General features: G+C 28.2%; 2 protein-coding genes across 2 annotated transcripts in view; both read right to left on the bottom strand.

Annotated features, from left to right (window-relative positions):
* LOC111612811 (vacuolar protein sorting-associated protein 13D-like) overlaps window positions 1-20,201 on the bottom strand; it is a 132,431-nt gene that overhangs the window by 53,896 nt on the left and 58,334 nt on the right. The window contains exons 21-26 of the mRNA XM_023354068.1: window positions 19,612-19,740; window positions 18,118-18,353; window positions 17,595-18,048; window positions 15,595-15,654; window positions 7,138-7,408; window positions 446-612 (exon numbers count right to left, since the gene is read on the bottom strand). Coding sequence (XP_023209836.1) covers window positions 446-612; window positions 7,138-7,408; window positions 15,595-15,654; window positions 17,595-18,048; window positions 18,118-18,353; window positions 19,612-19,740 — 1,317 coding nt within the window. The remainder of the gene's footprint in view (window positions 1-445; window positions 613-7,137; window positions 7,409-15,594; window positions 15,655-17,594; window positions 18,049-18,117; window positions 18,354-19,611; window positions 19,741-20,201) is intronic.
* LOC111612810 lies at window positions 15,490-18,349 on the bottom strand. The gene is made up of 3 exons (XM_023354067.1): window positions 18,083-18,349; window positions 17,595-18,048; window positions 15,490-15,654 (listed from the first exon to the last, which is right to left on the bottom strand). The coding sequence occupies exons 2-3, from the start codon at window positions 17,871-17,873 to the stop codon at window positions 15,505-15,507; spliced, it is 429 nt and encodes a 142-aa protein (XP_023209835.1). The 5' UTR covers window positions 17,874-18,048; window positions 18,083-18,349; the 3' UTR covers window positions 15,490-15,504.

The raw sequence follows: 20,201 nt of genomic DNA, 5'->3' as shown, positions 1-20,201 counted from the left end.
TTATGTAAAAATTGATCTGAATATTGACTCTTAACAATCATTCCACAGTTTTAAAAAAAAATTTTGTTTGTTTGAATGATGATATTCTTCAAATACCCTGAAGATGACCATTAAACATGGACGAAAACATTAGCATAATTAAAATTTAGTTTAAGGTGCTGGAGCTTAAAGATTTTTGGTATTTTGTTTAAAATACGTATTAAAATAAACTTCACTTGTTAAAAATTTGCATAAGACACCCTGAATATAAAACAAATTTTTATTTATTATTGTTTTATGGTTTTTGTATATTATATGTATATTCAAATTAAGATAATTAATTATATGGAATGTAGTTTAGTAAAATATCTACTGCATAAAATTTCTGTCATTAACACAAAATGAAAATATTTAAAAAAATCAATTATTTAAAATATTTGTACATGAAATAAATAAAAATTCATACATTATTATATTTTGTTGAAAAAATTGAAGAACTTTTATCAACATGAGTGATGTTTATCTGGACTAAAGCATTTTCGTCAAAATTCATTTCAGCTGATCCTGATGGAGAAGGTGGAGGTGTATTCGGATAACTTGAACATTCTTTTGTGACAGTATCATTGAAATTACCTATTAATAAAAAAAAAATTACTATTTTAATCAACTTAAATATGTTATTTTTACACAGGATGACACACAAAAAAGTAGCTCCAGTTCTTAACCTAGCAGAGAAACAACAATACGAGAAGCAATTATTTATTGACATCATCACAATGCTGGGTTGCAATTTTAATCATATTTTTAATTCATTTAAAATATATGCTCTCCAAGTCAAATTAATAGTGGCTTGCCCCTGTATATCATACTTTTCCTTTAACAATAGAGTTGTGCCAGTTATCTAACACCTTACAAAAAAAAATTTCTGAATTGAAATAACATGACTTCTGGTTTGCATTGGAAGTTGTTATATAATTAATTGGGACCTCCTTCCCCTAAGGTTTCAATATCTGGTCTCGTCTTTCATCTATCTAACTCCGTTTTCGAGATTAAAAACAGACAGATGACAGTGGGAATTTATAGGCCTACAATTTTTTCAAATTGTAGCCCAATAATAAACACAGAAGTCAACTGCTGGTATCATTATGAAAGATGTTGAAAGTGGTCACCTGTTGCATCTATAAACAGCTGCAAATGTTGAATTAAAACAATAAACACCAACTGTACTAGAAAACTGGAACTGTACATGAAGATAAGAATTACACTTCAATTCAATATTTCCAGCAAAGAAATTCAATCTTCTAGCATTTTCAGCCACTACTTTATCGTCCCTCGTCAGGAACTGTAAAATGAATATATGTCATATAAGGATACGTCACAACCTGTATTTGAGATTATTTAAAACTTTTAAACTTAGAATACAACAACGTTCTATTTACAGAACAATTTTTTCAGTTTGCAGTTCCTGATGAGGGCCAATAAAGTAGTGGCCAAAAACGTTAGAAGATTGAATTTCTTTGCTGGAAATACTGAATTGAGATGTAATTTTTATCTAAATGTTGAATTGTTTGAAACACCTTGTGTAGCATAATGACATTAATGGCAGGGATTGCATGGCTGATACTGTGTGTAATTTGCACAATACAGGACACCATTGTTTATTCAGCACAATATTCCACTCAACTGATGTAGTTCACTCACTCCATGCAATACACTAACACCAGAACTTGAAATGGAATAGGGCTACTTTCTCATGTGCAACTCTATACAATATAATTACTTAAATATAACAAAAAATATTAACAAATTATCTCAGAACATTAAATCAAAAAATTTGATAATTATTCTTAAATTATTCCATATTGTATTAATATAGAAAGTGGCCCATCGAAAATGAAATGGCAGAGTTATCCTGTTCGTCCAAGCAAATCGCTCAAACAGATCGATTTTATTCTCAAGGGGAACATCTTCTGCAATAAAGTTCAATACAACAGACAACAAAAAATTTTAAAAACTCATTCATTTTTTTATTAACTAAACAAACACTTATTTTGGAAAAAAGTAACAAAAACTATTAACAAACATAAAAAAAAAAAACCTTTTAAGCTGGACCACATATGCAAGGAAAAACTATTCCCCCTTGAGAATAAAATCGACCTGTCCGAGCGATTTGCTTGGACGAACACGATAACTCTACCGTTTCGTTTTCGTTGGCCCACCCTGTATATCAAAATCAATAAGTCTATAATGAAAATGTTACACGATCAATTTATCAAAATATTAAGTATAAAACAATTTATAAAATAAAACAGTAGAAATTAATTATTTAGAATATTTTTAAAAAATATTTTATGGTTTTTCTTTTCAAATTTTATAATGTTATTCAATACAGTTTTAAAACTATATCTAATAATCTTAAAAATTTTTAAATTTGGATTTTATAAGTTCTAATTTTAAAATTACTTTTTCTGCATATAATTAAATATTGATCAGTACAGATAAATAATTTTCTGTAAGAAAATAATTTACTTACAAAATTCAATGTATGACCTGAAATTATAAATAATAAATAACTTGATGCAAAAAGTTATCTTAAAAAACTAAAAAATTCACACCTTAACATAACTCTATCAATATAACTTAATAACAAGATTGTCAATAATAGTCGAAGCTGAAACTAGGGCTCAGATACTATATCACCATCAGTACTATTGATATTTTAAAAATGTCATCACTATTGATAGTTCAGTTTTCTGTCGTACTTTTCACATGAAATTAATATTCATTTTTTATCATCATATTTTAAAATTAGTTTTAAAATTTTTTAATATTGTCACCTTTGAGTAAAGCACCATCTATTCTTTCTAAGTTTAACAATTAGCCATGTAGTTTGAAGTATTGTCAAGGAAAACAATATTTCTGTTATCTTTAATTGTAGAATGTCTGTCAGAAAAAAATCTAATATTTGGGAGTATTCCCAAATTGATGAGAAAGGTAAACAACTTGCAAAATGTATTTTATGTAAAAAATATGTACAAAACATCAGGAAACAACAAATTTAAGGAATCATATAAAGCGTTTGCATTCTGTTAAATTTAGAAAAGTTTTTATTAGCAATAATGATGACTCAGCTTCAACATCTAAAGCTTGAGACTTAGAAAACTCATCATTGAAGTGATCAATGACACGACAAGAAAAAGTAAGCCAATATTTCATCAATGATCACGATGTTTTCAATATCAGTAGCAAAAGGGCAACTATTATAAATAAAAAATTGGCAATATTCATTGCATGTGATTCACAACCATATTCTATTGTTCAAGATAAGAGATTTGTGTAATTTATACACAAATTAGAATCACGATATAAACTACACACACCAAAATATATCAGCAACATACTTGTACCCAACTTATACAGAAAAATTAAAAGTTATGACCAATAAAGTGAAACATGTATCCATAACAACTGATATGTGGACTTCTATAAATAATCAGTCATATTTAACTGTAACAAGCCTTTTTATTTTTAATGATATATTTACATTATGTGTACTTGAAACACTGATAGTGTCTATTGCTCATATATCTGAGAATATAGCAAATATGTTGAAAGAAGCTTTTTAAAATAGTCTCTAGAAGATAAAATCATATGTATAACTACCAATAATGCAGCCAACATATTAGATGCTTGCAGATTATTAAAATCAAGAATCTACCATTTTGCTCACACCTTGTTGTTCAAGATACTCTATTAGGAGATGAAGAACAGATAAGAATAAAAAAAAATATAAAGAAATATTAACTCACTTTAAAACCTTAACCAAAGCTTCTGATAAACTTTAAGATATCCAAACTGTACAAAGAAAAACACCTAATAAAGTAACTCAGGAATAGGGATTGAAATCCAGCAGTGTTTTTAATCCAGCTGGATTTTTGCTGGACCGACATCATTCCAGCTGGATCCGCGCTGGATCCAGCTGCAATGATGCGTGAATGTTTTTTGGTGTAATAAAGTGTTATCTATCTATCTATCCAAAAATTTATGGGTTTTTTAAAAGAAATAAAACATTTTTTTTAAATACTGTACTTAAGAAACTTTTATTATTTAGACTGCTCACTATAAATCAGTAAAACTTCTTACACATTTAGGTAGTAAACTTAACTTTGGTTCGGTTTAACACTTGAGATAGAAATAATTAACTTTAAATGTTTAGTTAGATTATAATTATAATGTAATCTTTAAGTTAAAATAATAGCAAAGGTAATTTTACTAATTAATTTATATTAATATATTATATTATAATAATGTAAGGACGGATAATCAGTGGCTAAGTGGCTATCAGTCTTACCAGTTTTCTTATATAGGCTCTACATATCAGTCTGTAGTTATTTATAAATAATTTAATTATTAGTGTTAGTAAAGTAGTGAGTAAGTAATTACTAGTAGTCTAGTAGTTAGTTATTATTATCACAATCATGAATCACATACATTCATATCATCATATATCTAAGATACTGATACTCATTAATTTAATTAACTATTTAACTAACTAGATAGTCTCAGTTTCTCACTAATTTTAACAATAAAATTGTCTAGCCTAGCCTACTAAATACTTATAGAATAAAAGTTAAAAACTCTTACTTAATAGAATTAGAGTAGAAGTTATAAAATATTAGTCTTGCCTTGAATAAAGTATTTTAAAGGATTAAATAAAATTAAATCAATCACTTCTGTTATTTTTTTGACTTTTCTGGAAGTAGGATCTCAAGAAACAAATGGTATTGATGGTGTTGTCTTCCAACCTACTTCTTAATGAACTGCATATATATTTCGCTGCAGAGAAGGCCTTTTCTGCCTTTATGCTAGTTGGTTTCAGTGTCATCAAATAATGATAAATCAAAGATAAGTTTTCACGTCTGACTCCCTCACTTTCATAAACAGCCATTTCCTTTTTTAATAACTTATAATCCTTCTCCGTACTAGTTTCTTTCCGTTTCATGAAGTTTTCTTTCTCACGCTTTATTTGGATCTCTAATTCTTGTTCCAATGTGAAATTCAGGGAATCCGGGTTATCTGAATCATCGTTTTCCACCTCCGTAATATCCTCTGCCATTGCTGCTGGTTCTACTACATATGTATTTACACGATTCAGCATATTTTTCATCTCCTGGCACATTACATTTTTTCTGCATGTGAAAGATAAAGCTTTCTAACTTTTTGGTCATACTTCTTCGGGTTCTGTATGTAAATCAGCATCCCTGTGACCTCGGTAAGATGCCGTTCTCTGATTCTTTTGTGGAGTGCCTTGGAAAGGTTGGCACTCAAGGTTGTGTCCTGGCTTTTTAGTTTGTCTAAGACAAATTTCAGGGTTGTGTCAGCAGTTATCATACTTGACTCTTCTGAAGAGAGATTCTACGGTCAGTTTAAACTGCGATCGTTCCGTCACGTGATTCATTGATGTCACAACCGACCGTAAATTAGAATTATGCACCAGGACTAGGATAGGAGTTACTTATTTTATTTAGCGCGAAGACACTTTGTTTAGTGAGAACGGAAAGTCAACTGGCAATTAGATCAGTAGAGGTAAAAGGTGGGGGGTGCTGTGTAGAGAAGGGGTGTAGTGCGTGCCGCACTGAACGGCAACGTCGCTCTCACCGCCGAGCGATAGTGCACGTAGCAAAGCAGCAAGGCTGACAATATAGACTTTTGCGCCTTTATTTAGAAAGTTAATTGAGTATTTGCGGATCCGCATTGCTGGATCCAGCACCAGGTGCTGGATCCAACAGGCCGAAAAATGTGCTGGATCCAGCTGGATTGCTGGATGAGGGATCCAGCAATTGCAATCCCTACTCAGGAAGTAGTAACTTGTTGGAATAGTTATTTAAATATGATAAGAAGATTATTGGAATTAAGAGATTATGTTAAGATTCGCTCTTATTTCATTACCAGAATCTCTCTTGCCACTGACAGATGAAAAAATTGTCTGGAACCTTTTAAACAAGCAACTAACAGCATCTTGAGTGATAGGTATGTTGCAATATCTTCAATTGTTCATGGACTTCACATCAAGCTAAAGACACTAGAAAATTCTGTTACTACAGAATGTAGTAAAAAGTTATTGCAATCATTGAAGGGAGAAGTAATCAAAAGATTAAATGAAGAAAAAATTAAACAAAGCACAAATTGTATGTGGCATTTCAACAATTTTAGATCCTTTTTAGATTCAAGAACCCTGCATTTCAACTTAAGGAGAACTATATAAATTTTTCAAAAGCAATAACAAATGAACTTGCAAATAGAATAAATTCAACTTCAATGGATACTGAACCATCTGGACTTGAAAATGAACAAGAAAATAAAGAAATAAGCCTATATAATGAACCCGATCTTTTTGATTTTTACGAAAGAGTAGACATTCACCAAATACAAATAATTCAACAGCAAACATAATTATTGCTTTTCAGCAGTATATCGAACAACCTATCAAGCCTTCAGATTCCAATCCGCTTCAATTTTGGATTGATAATGGTAGATGTCCTTATTTTGATAATCTGAAAACAATTTATCACAAATATGGCTTTATTTGTGGTTCCTCTGTCAGCTCTGTTTTAATTAACGTTAATTACTGGAAAAGTGTGTAAGGCATATTCAGTGTCTTTATAATAACAAGAATATCTTTTACCTAATTTAATAGGTCTTTTTCAGTTGTTGAATACATAATAAATACCAAACAAGTAAACTTTTAAACAAGAAAAAACAAAAGTTTTATTTATGTATTTAACAACAGAGGAAGACCGATCAAATTAGGTTGAAATCATTGGTTATTAAACTTGTATTACTGGAGTTGCATTAAGATGTGAATTTTTTTAGTTTTCCTGACATTTCCTCCAGTTTTGCAATAATTTAATTAGCTTAAAAAAAATCATTAATAGAAAGTGTTGTTGATTATTCTCAGTTGGAAATTAACAATTAAACATTGCTAAATTTTTTTAGATTAATTTCTAGCTAATTTTGATTAATTATTTCAAATTTATTAATACAAAAAAACTAGTAACTTATTTTTCATTGTCTTTTTTTCACTTATTCAATTTTCAAAAATAAAACTATGGAAAATTGATATTATTAAAATAATAATAATAATAATAATAATATCACCTGTCTTTCCAAATTTTTGCAATTTATTTAATTGCAGACTGAATATATTTTGAGTGCTCAGATGATCAGGAAGTGAAGAACACTGATTAATAAAAAGATTTGCTTCAGGATAACCCATGTTAGGACAGGAAGTGGAAATAAATGATGGCTTCAAACTTGATCTTGATCTAATTCTTTTTTGGCATGGATTTTCAGTAGATTTCATGAGATATCTATATTTTGATGTTGGTACATGTGACAGATCTTCAACCATCAATGAATGCAATGTTATCTTAAAATAAATCAATTCAATATATTTATTTATGAATAGTATGTGAATATTTTTTAATAAATCAATAATATTAAATATCAATGAATAATTTAATGTAATATATATCAACATCTCTAAATCTGATTTATAGTTAATTCAAACCAAATGATCTGCCTAATTATTTAATGATTAGAAACTAATTAATTAGTTACTAATCATTAAATTAGTCATATAATACCTGATAATTTGGCAGATTGTTTGGTTTGAATTAAATTTAATCTAATATTTTATCAGGTAACTTTTAAAATTTTTTAAGGGTATTTATATTATTCGTTTTTTGAAACCGTGTTTTCATATTTATTTACTATTGAACACAAGACTGTGTTATTATTAAAACACTTGGCGTTTATCCACTTTATTCAGTTGATACTAAATATACATATTTAAAATTGTCTACAAATGAATATTCATTTAGATCATTAGATATCTCTTTAAACAACACTAATTTTTAAAAAGTTATACGGCAGTAGTCAGACAAGAATAAACAGCAGGTCATTTGTGATACAACCAGTTAATAAACTCCAACTTCACTTTAAGCAAGATTCATTCACTACTCAAGTCAAGCACATTCAAAGTCATAATATATACACTTTAAAATAAAATCACATTAACATTTAAATTTTCTTAAAAAGTTATTTCGCCCATTTGACCATGGTTAACACAATCACCATCCAACAAATAAAGAACAAACACGCAGAAAGACACAACAAAAGTATCGTCAACTAGTCGAACAGAGTATTCAATTTTCTTNTGTCACGGCTACTTAACAGTAAGAAACAATTGTACACAAAAATTAGTATAGTTATGTGCGTTATCAGTATAAGCGTGTATAATTATACAGTGTTTTATTTTTTAATTTAATGTATGTAGGTTTATGTTATCATTGTTATCAACTTATCCTAACAGCAGTAAATAATAACTTGTGCTGTACGAGTGTCATTGAATTTTTTAAATGGTATGTCTTAAAAGTTACATGTTTTAGAATCGTTATATAATTTTTAAAAAATGTAATAATCTAATGTAAATGTTTCTTCTTATCAGTTGACTGATGAGGGGCTATACGCCCGAAACGTGTAAAAGTGCCCGTATCAACTGAATAAAGTGGATAAATGCCAAGTGTTTTAATAATAACACTGTCTTGTGTTCAATAGTAAAAAAAGATATTTATATTATTTCAGAGCTAATTTATAATTAATTTAGAAAATAACAGTAATAACAAATTAAATGTAATATAAATGATTTTAAATGAGAACACTGCTAGGATAGAACTGGAGAAACCCAATCAAAAACCACTTACAAACAGTAGTGTTAACCATTATTTTGTACAATTATCGTTTTTTAATAATTTAATATTTTATAATGAAAATGTTTATGAATATTATTATAAGAAATAAATTGGCATTTATAGATCATTAGATAACTAAAAATTTGGCTTAAATCTAATTCCAGATTTTTGTTTATTATATAAGGAGTGCAATAATATTTTTAAAATTTTTAAATGTTATTTCAGATATTAATTATATGATTAATTTGGTGATAATAATGAATTTTATCACCAAAAATTGTCCAAATAGAAAATGTTGGCCATAAAGTTATTCAAACATCTATTAACATTATGAAATTAAATCATTTGTGTTGCCACTGGTCATCTGTTGTCATGTGTCATCTATGTGTCTGCCAACAATTAGCCAAATTTTTCTCAGAATATTGGATTGGTATGCGCCTAATTTTTCATGTTTGTTATTTATATTTTATAATCTTACCATTAAACTTTTGAATATTGCATACAGTATATCTTTACTACACTTTGTGTGATTATAGATATATACTGTGTAGCTGTATAGTGGAATAAGCATAAAAAATGTCATACAACCAAACAAAATCAAAGTTTCATCTATGGAACATGATCTACCAATCACACAAATCCAACTCCAAACTCCATCAAACTAGAACTGCCACCATTATTTCTCTCTTGCTTTAAAGATTTAATCAACAATTGATTACTTACAACACATTTTTATTTAAAAGTTTGCCATAATCTACATATACACTGATAATAGTTATATATCTATTAAAAACTTTCCTAATTAGTTTCATGTTTATAGTTTTGAAATGAAAATGATTCCTACTCAAGAATAATGATGGCTGTACATATGGTTTTGTTACAGTGCAGTTCTACTCTACTTTATAAAGTTTACATTAAAAAAATTACTTTAATTTTTTTAATTAAATTTTTATAATATATAAATTTTTTCCCCAAATGTCCATCTTACACATAGCTAATCAATGTCATTAATTTAAAATAATTCCTTTTTTTATTAACACACACTGATTCCTAAATTTACTCTCACTATATAAAACACAGCTTAAAATCATTATGACACTTTATCCATCCAAAAAAAATAACAACAACAACAATAGAAATGGCAGATTGGAATCAATTAAGCATCACAAATTTTTGGACAGACAAGTAAAGCCCCCTACTCTTCTATCCTTATAAATATGTAACTATAATGAAAACAAATATGATTAACATTGCAACATAAAAAGATTTTAATACAAAATATATATCAAATGTATATTAGCAGTGTAATTGTGCCACACACTGCTAACATTTTAATAAATCAACAATAAGAAGAAAGCTATCAAGAAAGTTAATAAACATTTCTGATCAACAAATCTTGAGATTAATTAGTTTGTATTGATTATATTTAATATTTTAGTGCATTCAATTAGTATAATTTCAATTGGTGCACAACATTTCTGGGATGCATTAACCATGTCAACTGAAAGATTACTATATTTATTAATATACTAATGTTATATTTGTTATTTGAATCATTAGCTGCAAACATAACATCTAATAATATTCTGGATGTTGGAAAACACTTGTTAATTGAACAAGTTTAAAAATTAGAAATCATAACAATAGATTATACACAAGTAGTTATTATATTATTTTACTAACAATAAGTAACCTAAAAAAATTTTTTAAGCTTAAAAGTTATTGTGATAAAATACCATATTTACTTGCATATAAGACGAGATTTTTATTCATTTTTCACTGCTTCAAAAACCTAGGTCGTCCTATATGTGCATGCAAAGGATTCTTTGCATTTTTGCAATAATTTTTATGAACTGTGTATTCACATTTTTTACCTGATGATCACTCTCTGGTGTTTAAAAACAAAAGTATTTTATATGGGTCGTTTGAATCCTTGTGTATTGTCAGGAATAAAGGTGAATAGCAATAGGAAAAGCAAAGCTTTTGAATTAAATTCCAAAATCATACAGAAGCCCGATATAAGTTTTAATCCATTCCCATGTGAAAACAGATGATTATTCAGATAAACTCATAAGTGTAATCGATGGAGAGTGGATTCAATTATTAATAATTGGCATAAAAGGTTTCCGATCGTCCAGATTTACACGAAGAAATTATGTTGTCGATTTTACAAGATTTTTCCTTAAAGTTTAAAATGTCAGTCATTTCAGTTTGCATTTACATGCATTTGATATTTTATTTGTGATTAAACAAAATAAAATTAGAATTGTATTAACAAATCTAATTTTCTTTATTTTGATCTTTAAAGTCACACCTNGGTTCAAAATGATAAAATTGGTTTTTGTCACCTGCCACAATATTGAACAAAGTAACTTCTTCATTTCAATATCTATCAAGCAGTTGTGATGCAATGTTTTTGTGGTCTTTGGTCAGTAAATGTCATTCCTTATGATCACATCAACCCTTTTCTTGTTGTATTCAATTGGACAGTTTAAGGATAATTGGTATAATACTAATCTTTAATACTTGTGTTTCCCTCCTTAAAAATGCTTCAACTACGTTCTAACACTGCTAGTATTCATGCACACTTCTTCACAGGCATGCTGAAGTTTATAGCAAACCAAAAAGCAATAAAAATAATTTTTAAATAATATTTTAGGATTTACTAAAAAAACAGTATTGCTGAAATTGCCCTTCTCACAAGAAATATAACAGCAGCAATACTGATGGAATAAAACATCACTTTCAGCCATTTTGTCTTACATCTGTGTGATCATGTGATAAATAGCTATGTCATCAGTCAGTCAAGGGTGCAACAAGAGATGGTACTACCTACCAAATAACACATGTTCTTCTGTTACTAATGATTTGCATGTAATGTGGCAATACTCATTGCTCTTGGTATAAATCTCATACATTTGGAAAAGAATTTTAGTTATATATAAACAGGCATATAGAAAACAGTTTAAATGCATACCTTTAAGTGAAGGCTTTGAACATCGAATACTTCAAGAAAACAGTGACATTGTTCAATTAAAAATGACTGATGATATTTACACAGTAAAAATAAACTAAAATGTCTTCACTTTTTGTCACATTCTGGTGATTATACATGAAAAAAGTGAAGACATTTTAGTTTCTTCTATGTATTTTTACTGAGAGACATCGTTTTTAACACTTTCTTGAAGGAGAAATGTCAAAAACTTCAAATCTGATACATAATTTTAAACATCTAAATAAATCTGTTTTTTCATATACAGTGGTATCTCAGTACTCAAATTGCACCAAACTTGAACAATTCAGTATATGAACACATGTTTGGGAAAAAATTTCTTGGTACTTGACCAAACAAGCACAATCTGCTAGAACAAATTTTTGGTTAACAACAAACATTTTACTTTTAACTTTATTTTTATCATTCTTAAAATGTTTTCTATGATAAAAATGTGTACTAATTTTAAAAAAAAGTGAAACTGTAGTTGCCTATCTTTACCAAAAAAATTATACTCAATCCAGTTTGTTTTTTATTTTAATGTGTATGGAACCCAATTATCATGTTTTGCTACCATTCCAAGTCAATGAAGTGTTTCAACAATACATGTCTGACAGATTGTGATTTCTTGCCAGTCCACCAGCTGTTATTTGTCAATTTTTAACAATTTCTTCCTGTAATTTTTCTTCATTGACAGCTTTTTGATGCTTTTCCATTGTTTGCCCTTTATTTCAAAATTTTCTGAATGAAAGTTTCATCTGGGAAATTCTGAACTAAAGAATAAACAATGGAAAGGATATTAAAATTTGGGAGCCTCTTCCCCATTCACATTATGATACTTTTTACCCCATATTTTTACTGTTCATATAGCATTATATCCTTTACAAAACTCAAAAAGCTTAATATAACTGATATGCATTTCTCCTACAAACATTTCAACTTGTTTTAAGCAAACTAAATATGAAGTAAGAAGTTTTAAAATAAGCTTCTAATCAAAGAATACAATCACGCATTAGCAACAGTGTGCTAAATTTAACAACTGCTTTAATTAAATCACATATTTATGTTAAGTAATGACAGTGTTAAAAATACTCAAAAAATTCAACCCAATAAAATTAATAGGCATGTTTTGCTACTCTGTATTCTGTATGGATATAGTTAAAACTAAGGTTTCTCAAACCAGATCCCAGGATCACAGTTGTTTTTTTAACTAGGGAAATATCCCGGGAAATTCTCATTCCAGGAAATTCCACAAATTTCTTAAAAGTTCACTTTTTTCCTATTTTGTGTTAACGTTGAGGAAATTTTGCAAATAGAAAGTATAATTAACTCATAAACTGTCAGAATACATTTGTATTTATTAATTTTAAACTCATTTATTAGTTTTTTTTAATTTTCCCTCATTATGGCATGTCACAAATAGTCAATAATCAATACATAGCTTATTTGTGGCAGGACTCTAAAAATTTTTTGTCAGAACCTGTAATATCTGGAATAATTGTGCTTAAGCTGTCTTAATTTTTAACCATGTCCAGTAACTTCAATAACTGCATAACGCCAGGTTGTGCAAATTGGGCAAGGATACAAACGAATATGAAGTCTGAAAGTATGAAGTTTTTCTTCATAAACCTGATTATTAAAGCCAAACAAATTGCTAAATTATCGAGCTATAAGCTTGATGCCACTATTAAAGCAGCTGAGGTAGACAAATCAAGAATACTAGAGAGCAAAAGAAGTACTACAATCTTGAAAATGAACTAGAAATCTTCCAGGCTATAGGTGAAAAAAACATATAACATCTGTCTTCTCTTAAATGCATTAAAGACAATTCCACTAACATCAATTGAATCAGAAAGGGCATTCTCGGTAGCAGAACTTTTCNCTCACTTTGGACTGGAGCATTGTGTGAAAATTGGTGTTAAAGAGTAGTTACAACTGTCTGAAAATTTCATGGAAATTTGATAATTAGGATCATTTTGGATAGAATAAATATTAAAATTCAAGTCAGTGAAGTTGAAAGTAACATAAATCAGTATCAGGGATCATGAAAAACTTTGACTTGGAGAAAATTCGAGTTAAGCAATTCAAGTTGGAGATGTTAAATCCCTATATTAAGTTTTCTGCAAGTTAAAGATTTGAGTTAGAGGTTTGAATTAGAAAAATTTTACTGTATATAATTTAATTAGGGATTGCAATCCAGCAGTGTTTTTAATCCAGCTGGATTTTTGCTGGACCAACATCATTCCAGCTGGATCCAGCACGGATCCAACTGGAATGATGTGTGGATGTTTTTTGGTGCAATAAAGTGTTATCTATCTATCTATCTATCTATCCAGAAATTTATGGGTTTTTTTAAAAGAAATAAAAACATTTTTTTTTAAATACTTAAGAAACTTTTATTATTTAGACTGGTCACTATAAATCAGTAAAACTTCTTACATAAAAGTAGGATCTCAAGAAACAAATGGTATTGATGGTGTTGTCTCCCAACCTACTTCTTAATGAACTGCATATATATTTCGCTGCAGAGAAGGCCTTTTCTGCCTTTATGCTAGTTGGTTTCAGTGTCATCAAATAATGATAAATCAAAGATAAGTTTTCACGTCTGACTCCCTCACTTTNGCTGCAGAGAAGGCCTTTTCTGCCTTTATGCTAGTTGGTTTCAGTGTCATCAAATAATGATAAATCAAAGATAAGTTTTCACGTCTGACTCCCTCACTTTCATAAACAGCCATTTCCTTTTTTAATAACTTATAATCCTTCTCCGTACTAGTTTCTTTACGTTTCATGAAGTTTTCTTTCTCATGCTATATTTGGATCTCTAATTCTTGTTCCAATGTGAAATTCAGGGAATCCGGGTTATCTGAATCATTGTTTTCCACCTCCATAATATCCTCTGCCATTGCTGCTGGTTCTACTACATATGTATTTACACAATTCAGCATATTTTTCATCTCCTGGCACATTACATTTTTTCTGCATGTGAAAGATAAAGCTTTCTAACTTTTTGGTCATACTTCTTCGGGTTCTGTATGTAAATCAGCATCCCTGTGACCTCGGTAAGATGCCGTTCTCTGATTCTTTTGTGGAGTGCCTTGGAAAGGTTGGCACTCAAGGTTGTGTCCTNGCAGTTTCCAGCAAACTTTAATGAATTTTTTCTATTTGTGAAAATTTCTATGTAATTCAAAGGTAATTTTTATTATATATCTTACACAGCATTATTAATATGATTTTGGAGGTTACAGAACATATTAAACTACTTTAAAAAACGAAAAATAATTATATCATTTGATTTCATGATATTTTGTATAACTTAAAAATAATTAAATCTGTTCCGGGATTTCCCAGGATCCCGGGAAACAGTTCACTTTTATCCCAGAATCCCGGGACAAGCAAAAGACCGGGAAATGAGAAATCCTACTTAAAACCTCTTAGAGAACCTTCTTATACAAATCTCCAGTAACTTATCATCTTTAGAACCTTTATATAAGAAGGTTCTCTAAGAGGTTTTGAACTATTCTGTATGGTTATTTATTTATTTATTTATTTAATGGCTTATTTTATGGCTCTTGTTTAATTTGTGTTAAGTTCTAGTTAAAATGCTTTTGTAAGTGTACTCTTATGGGTCTGGAATGGATTAATCTAATTTACATTAGTCCTTGTGAGAAAAATTCATTTGGTACTCAGACTTCTGGAATGAATTAAGTTCAAGTACCAAGGTACCACAGTACATTTAAAATATTGGTACATTTAATTAAATATTTCAAAATATAACTGTATTTAGAAAAAATATACCTCAAGAAATATTTCTGTTGAACTTTTATCATCATCAGCTGCATTAAATGTCAGGTTATGTAAAGTATCCAATACCTGGTTATACTGAGAATTTGTCAGGATTATTTTTAGAGGAGTTACAACACGACCACAAATCTGAAATTAAAAAAATATATATATTATTTATTTAAATAAAAAAAAATGTCTAAACTTTAAATAGTTCTTAATTACTGAAATACAATATTACTTTTTAGCTGTAACAGCAATATTTAGTAGTTATATTAGAAAGAATTCAGATTTTCAACCATCATCACACAATAATTAAGTTTTTTTGTACACAAGATAATATTTCTGGTTAATGTATGTTTTTAATTCTTGAGGTAGTTTAAAATGTTCATTAATTTTTTTTATAAAATTTAAATATTTATGAATTATGAAATTGCTAGCCTTTCCGAGTTCAAATTCTAAAAATATTCTTTTGATGTCTTTTGCTAAATATTAATACGAATTTTACATAAATTAATAACAATGTAATAAAATAAAATATGGACAAAATAAAACAATCTAATTGAGAAATAATAATCCTGTTCCAAAAATTTATTTTTTAGACTTTAACTACTGTGTTTTCTTGATTCTAATGTGCACCTGAAAAAGTTAGTTTGCAAATGTAATGCACACACTATGTCACCAAACATGCAGCTACAAAAAGTTAATATATTTAAACAGCAATAAACTCATTTTGAAAAACATTTATTTCCATGTTCACAGTGCTTCACAATGTTTCTGAATATATTCATTTATGGACTCCATTATCAAGTATGAAGGGTCTGTCAAGTAGCACAAATACAGAGTATTGCACTGAAATATCTGTATACATGTTCTTCAGTGCTGCTGATAACTCTCTGCTTAAACTTAGCTTCATAAGAGACTTATCTGTTGGATATTGTTCACTTGACTTGCTGTAGTTCAAAAGACCACCAAATTGTAATTATACTATTTGAGTTCCAAAACCAAAACAAGTGGGAGGAACACATACTAAGTCTATGCTGACAACACAATACATATATACAGTGCCAAGCAGAGCAAAGAGTAAACAAAGCAAATGAAGCTTCATTAAGTCAACTTTGTGCCCAATTCTAATGCACACTCCAATTTTTGAGACAAAAGTCTACAAATAGATACACTTAGATACACTTTAGAATTGAGAAAACACAGTAATTAACTTAAAATACACAATAACATTCTATTCTAACTGTCATAAAGTTTGTCAACTATCAACAATAATACCCTGGACAAATGTAAAAATCCTAAACTACCAAATTATTTTCTCAATTACATCACTATTATTATGTTGTATCTATCTATCTATATCAAATAAAAACATTTGTATTTTGTACTTTAAATAATATATAAAATATTTTCTCCTGAAAAATTAATTATTTAAAATAAAATAATTTATCTCAAGGCTTAATTAGATCATTTTTTTAAATTACTGATAAAAAGAAAATGTTAAATCAGAATTCTATAAACTTTCTAAAAACATTATTTTGAATCTACAAAATCTTTTGCTCGCATTTAGAAGTTTTGAATGCATTCTATTGGAAACTGCTCTCATATAAAATACTTATAACAGAATTATTATTAAGTAAGCATGCCTTTACTTTAAAAACTCTAAACTACACCTTAATCCAGTAAAGAACAAAAATTTAATGACAAATTAATACTTTCAAACTTTTCAAAGGCCATCATCAGGTTTAAAAAGGTTGAAAATGTTACTTTGTGATTAAATTTCTGTTCTTTACTGGATTAAGTTGTAGTTTGCAGTTTTAATTTTAAATATATCCAGCATTTAAAATGTAGTTTACATTAAGCATGACTTTAGAATTCAAAAATAAAATTCTGCTTATATGAGTTTTTCTTGAAGTGATGAGTGATTTGTTAAGATAATGTATGACTATTTCAACATATAAATTAATAAATTGAAAAAATCATACATTGATACCATATTATACATGTAATAACTTACTCTATAATTACTATAACATAAATGAATCAAACTAAATAAAAAAATTAATGTAAGTATTAAATTAAATTACCTCGAGGAGAGATTTTTTCTGCTTTGCAATAGGAGAAAAATCATTAATTATATCACTTCCAGGCCAAAACTGTTCATTATCTTTTACTAAACTGGTATTTATAGAATATATGGTATTTTTCGTATTGATTTCTATCACTGTATTATGAAGTATAGGTTTACCAAATTTAGAGCTATTATATATATCTAAAACTGAATAATTTGTTGTCTGATTCCCATTAACCTTTGTTTTTTCTAATAACTTTATATTTTCTTCGATGTTGAGGGAAAAAAGATTCATGTCTCTAATTTCAACTGCTACGGTACTAGTATTTAATAAATCATTAAAATCTGATGAGGTGGAATTTGTATGATCATTCTTGACGGTAATCTGCCCAAGATGAACAACAAGAACATCGGGACTATATGGTGCTGATGGAAATATAATGACTGGAGTATGTAAAAGAATGTCCAATCTGTTAAAAAAAATAATAATAATAATAATATCACCTGTCTTTCCAAATTTTTGCAATTTATTTAATTGCAGACTGAATATATTTTGAGTGCTCAGATGATCAGGAAGTGAAGAACACTGATTAATAAAAAGATTTGCTTCAGGATAACCCATGTTAGGACAGGAAGTGGAAATAAATGATGGCTTCAAACTTGATCTTGATCTAATTCTTTTTTGGCATGGATTTTCAGTAGATTTCATGAGATATCTATATTTTGATGTTGGTACATGTGACAGATCTTCAACCATCAATGAATGCAATGTTATCTTAAAATAAATCAATTCAATATATTTATTTATGAATAGTATGTGAATATTNTAGCGATATACTAATATACTAATTACATGGGATATAATAATATACTACACTAATAATGGATTTTTTCATACTTTTCGGTTATCCGACTTTTCAATTATCCGACCAACCCCAGTCCCCAATTGGGTCGGATAATCGAGGCTCTACTGTACATACAGAAATAATCATTATCAATGAAGAATAATCTCGATTCACTTTTTTCTAAACTTTACCTTCTTCATTTGTTCGAAAATGCACTAAACGTGAAGGAGTGCTTGCACCTACATCATTTTCTGCTAGAATTTGAACTGCATAAGAAGTGCCTGGATGTAAATCTTTTAAAGTTGCAGAAGTAACTTGAATACTTAATTGGTGCAACTGACTTCTAGATTCTATAGAAAAATAATATATTAATTAGCAACTCAATTCCCATTATAATTTTTATGGTGGCAATTAATTTCCAATTTAAATATCTTTTAATTTTCTGATATCTATATTTTTAAATTTTTTATTTTCTATAAAAAGTTAAATTTAAATACCAAAATTTGTAAAAATTACAAATAACAATGTTTTGTTATTAGGAGGTAAAGAGAAATCTTCTCATCTGAAATAAGTCACTGCATAGGTAGAAAAAAGTCAGTATTAGTGTTTATAAATGTTGATAAATTTTTATGCTTCAATAAAAACAGTTTTTAAAATACAAATGCAGCTTTGTCCAGCATAAATTATTTCAAGAAACTAATGGTGTTGACTAATAAATCTATAGCCATCTTACAAACAACACTTTTATAATTAATAGAATCATTTTTTCCAGGGATATATGGAATAAAATATAATCAGATTCAAAATATACACATGCTCATTTTATGCTATGCATTATTTTAATTTCATAAAATATACGCAATATTTACATTTATACAGATTAAATTTGACAGCAGAAATTTATAACTGAAACAATAAGATGTACATTTTTTNTTTAATGGCTTATTTTATGGCTCTTGTTTAATTTGTGTTAAGTTCTAGTTAAAATGCTTTTGTAAGTGTACTCTTATGGGTCTGGAATGGATTAATCTAATTTACATTAGTCCTTGTGAGAAAAATTCATTTGGTACTCAGACTTCTGGAATGAATTAAGTTCAAGTACCAAGGTACCACAGTACATTTAAAATATTGGTACATTTAATTAAATATTTCAAAATATAACTGTATTTAGAAAAAATATACCTCAAGAAATATTTCTGTTGAACTTTTATCATCATCAGCTGCATTAAATGTCAGGTTATGTAAAGTATCCAATACCTGGTTATACTGAGAATTTGTCAGGATTATTTTTAGAGGAGTTACAACACGACCACAAATCTGAAATTAAAAAAATATATATATTATTTATTTAAATAAAAAAAAATGTCTAAACTTTAAATAGTTCTTAATTACTGAAATACAATATTACTTTTTAGCTGTAACAGCAATATTTAGTAGTTATATTAGAAAGAATTCAGATTTTCAACCATCATCACACAATAATTAAGTTTTTTTGTACACAAGATAATATTTCTGGTTAATGTATGTTTTTAATTCTTGAGGTAGTTTAAAATGTTCATTAATTTTTTTTATAAAATTTAAATATTTATGAATTATGAAATTGCTAGCCTTTCCGAGTTCAAATTCTAAAAATATTCTTTTGATGTCTTTTGCTAAATATTAATACGAATTTTACATAAATTAATAACAATGTAATAAAATAAAATATGGACAAAATAAAACAATCTAATTGAGAAATAATAATCCTGTTCCAAAAATTTATTTTTTAGACTTTAACT

The sequence above is a fragment of the Centruroides sculpturatus genome, unplaced genomic scaffold, assembly GCF_000671375.1.
Source record: "Centruroides sculpturatus isolate CEXI.00-Female unplaced genomic scaffold, Cexi_2.0 scaffold1737, whole genome shotgun sequence".
Classification (NCBI taxonomy): domain Eukaryota; kingdom Metazoa; phylum Arthropoda; class Arachnida; order Scorpiones; family Buthidae; genus Centruroides; species Centruroides sculpturatus.
The sequence above is the reverse complement of the archived record's forward strand: the minus strand, read 5'-3'. Positions and strand labels throughout refer to the sequence as shown.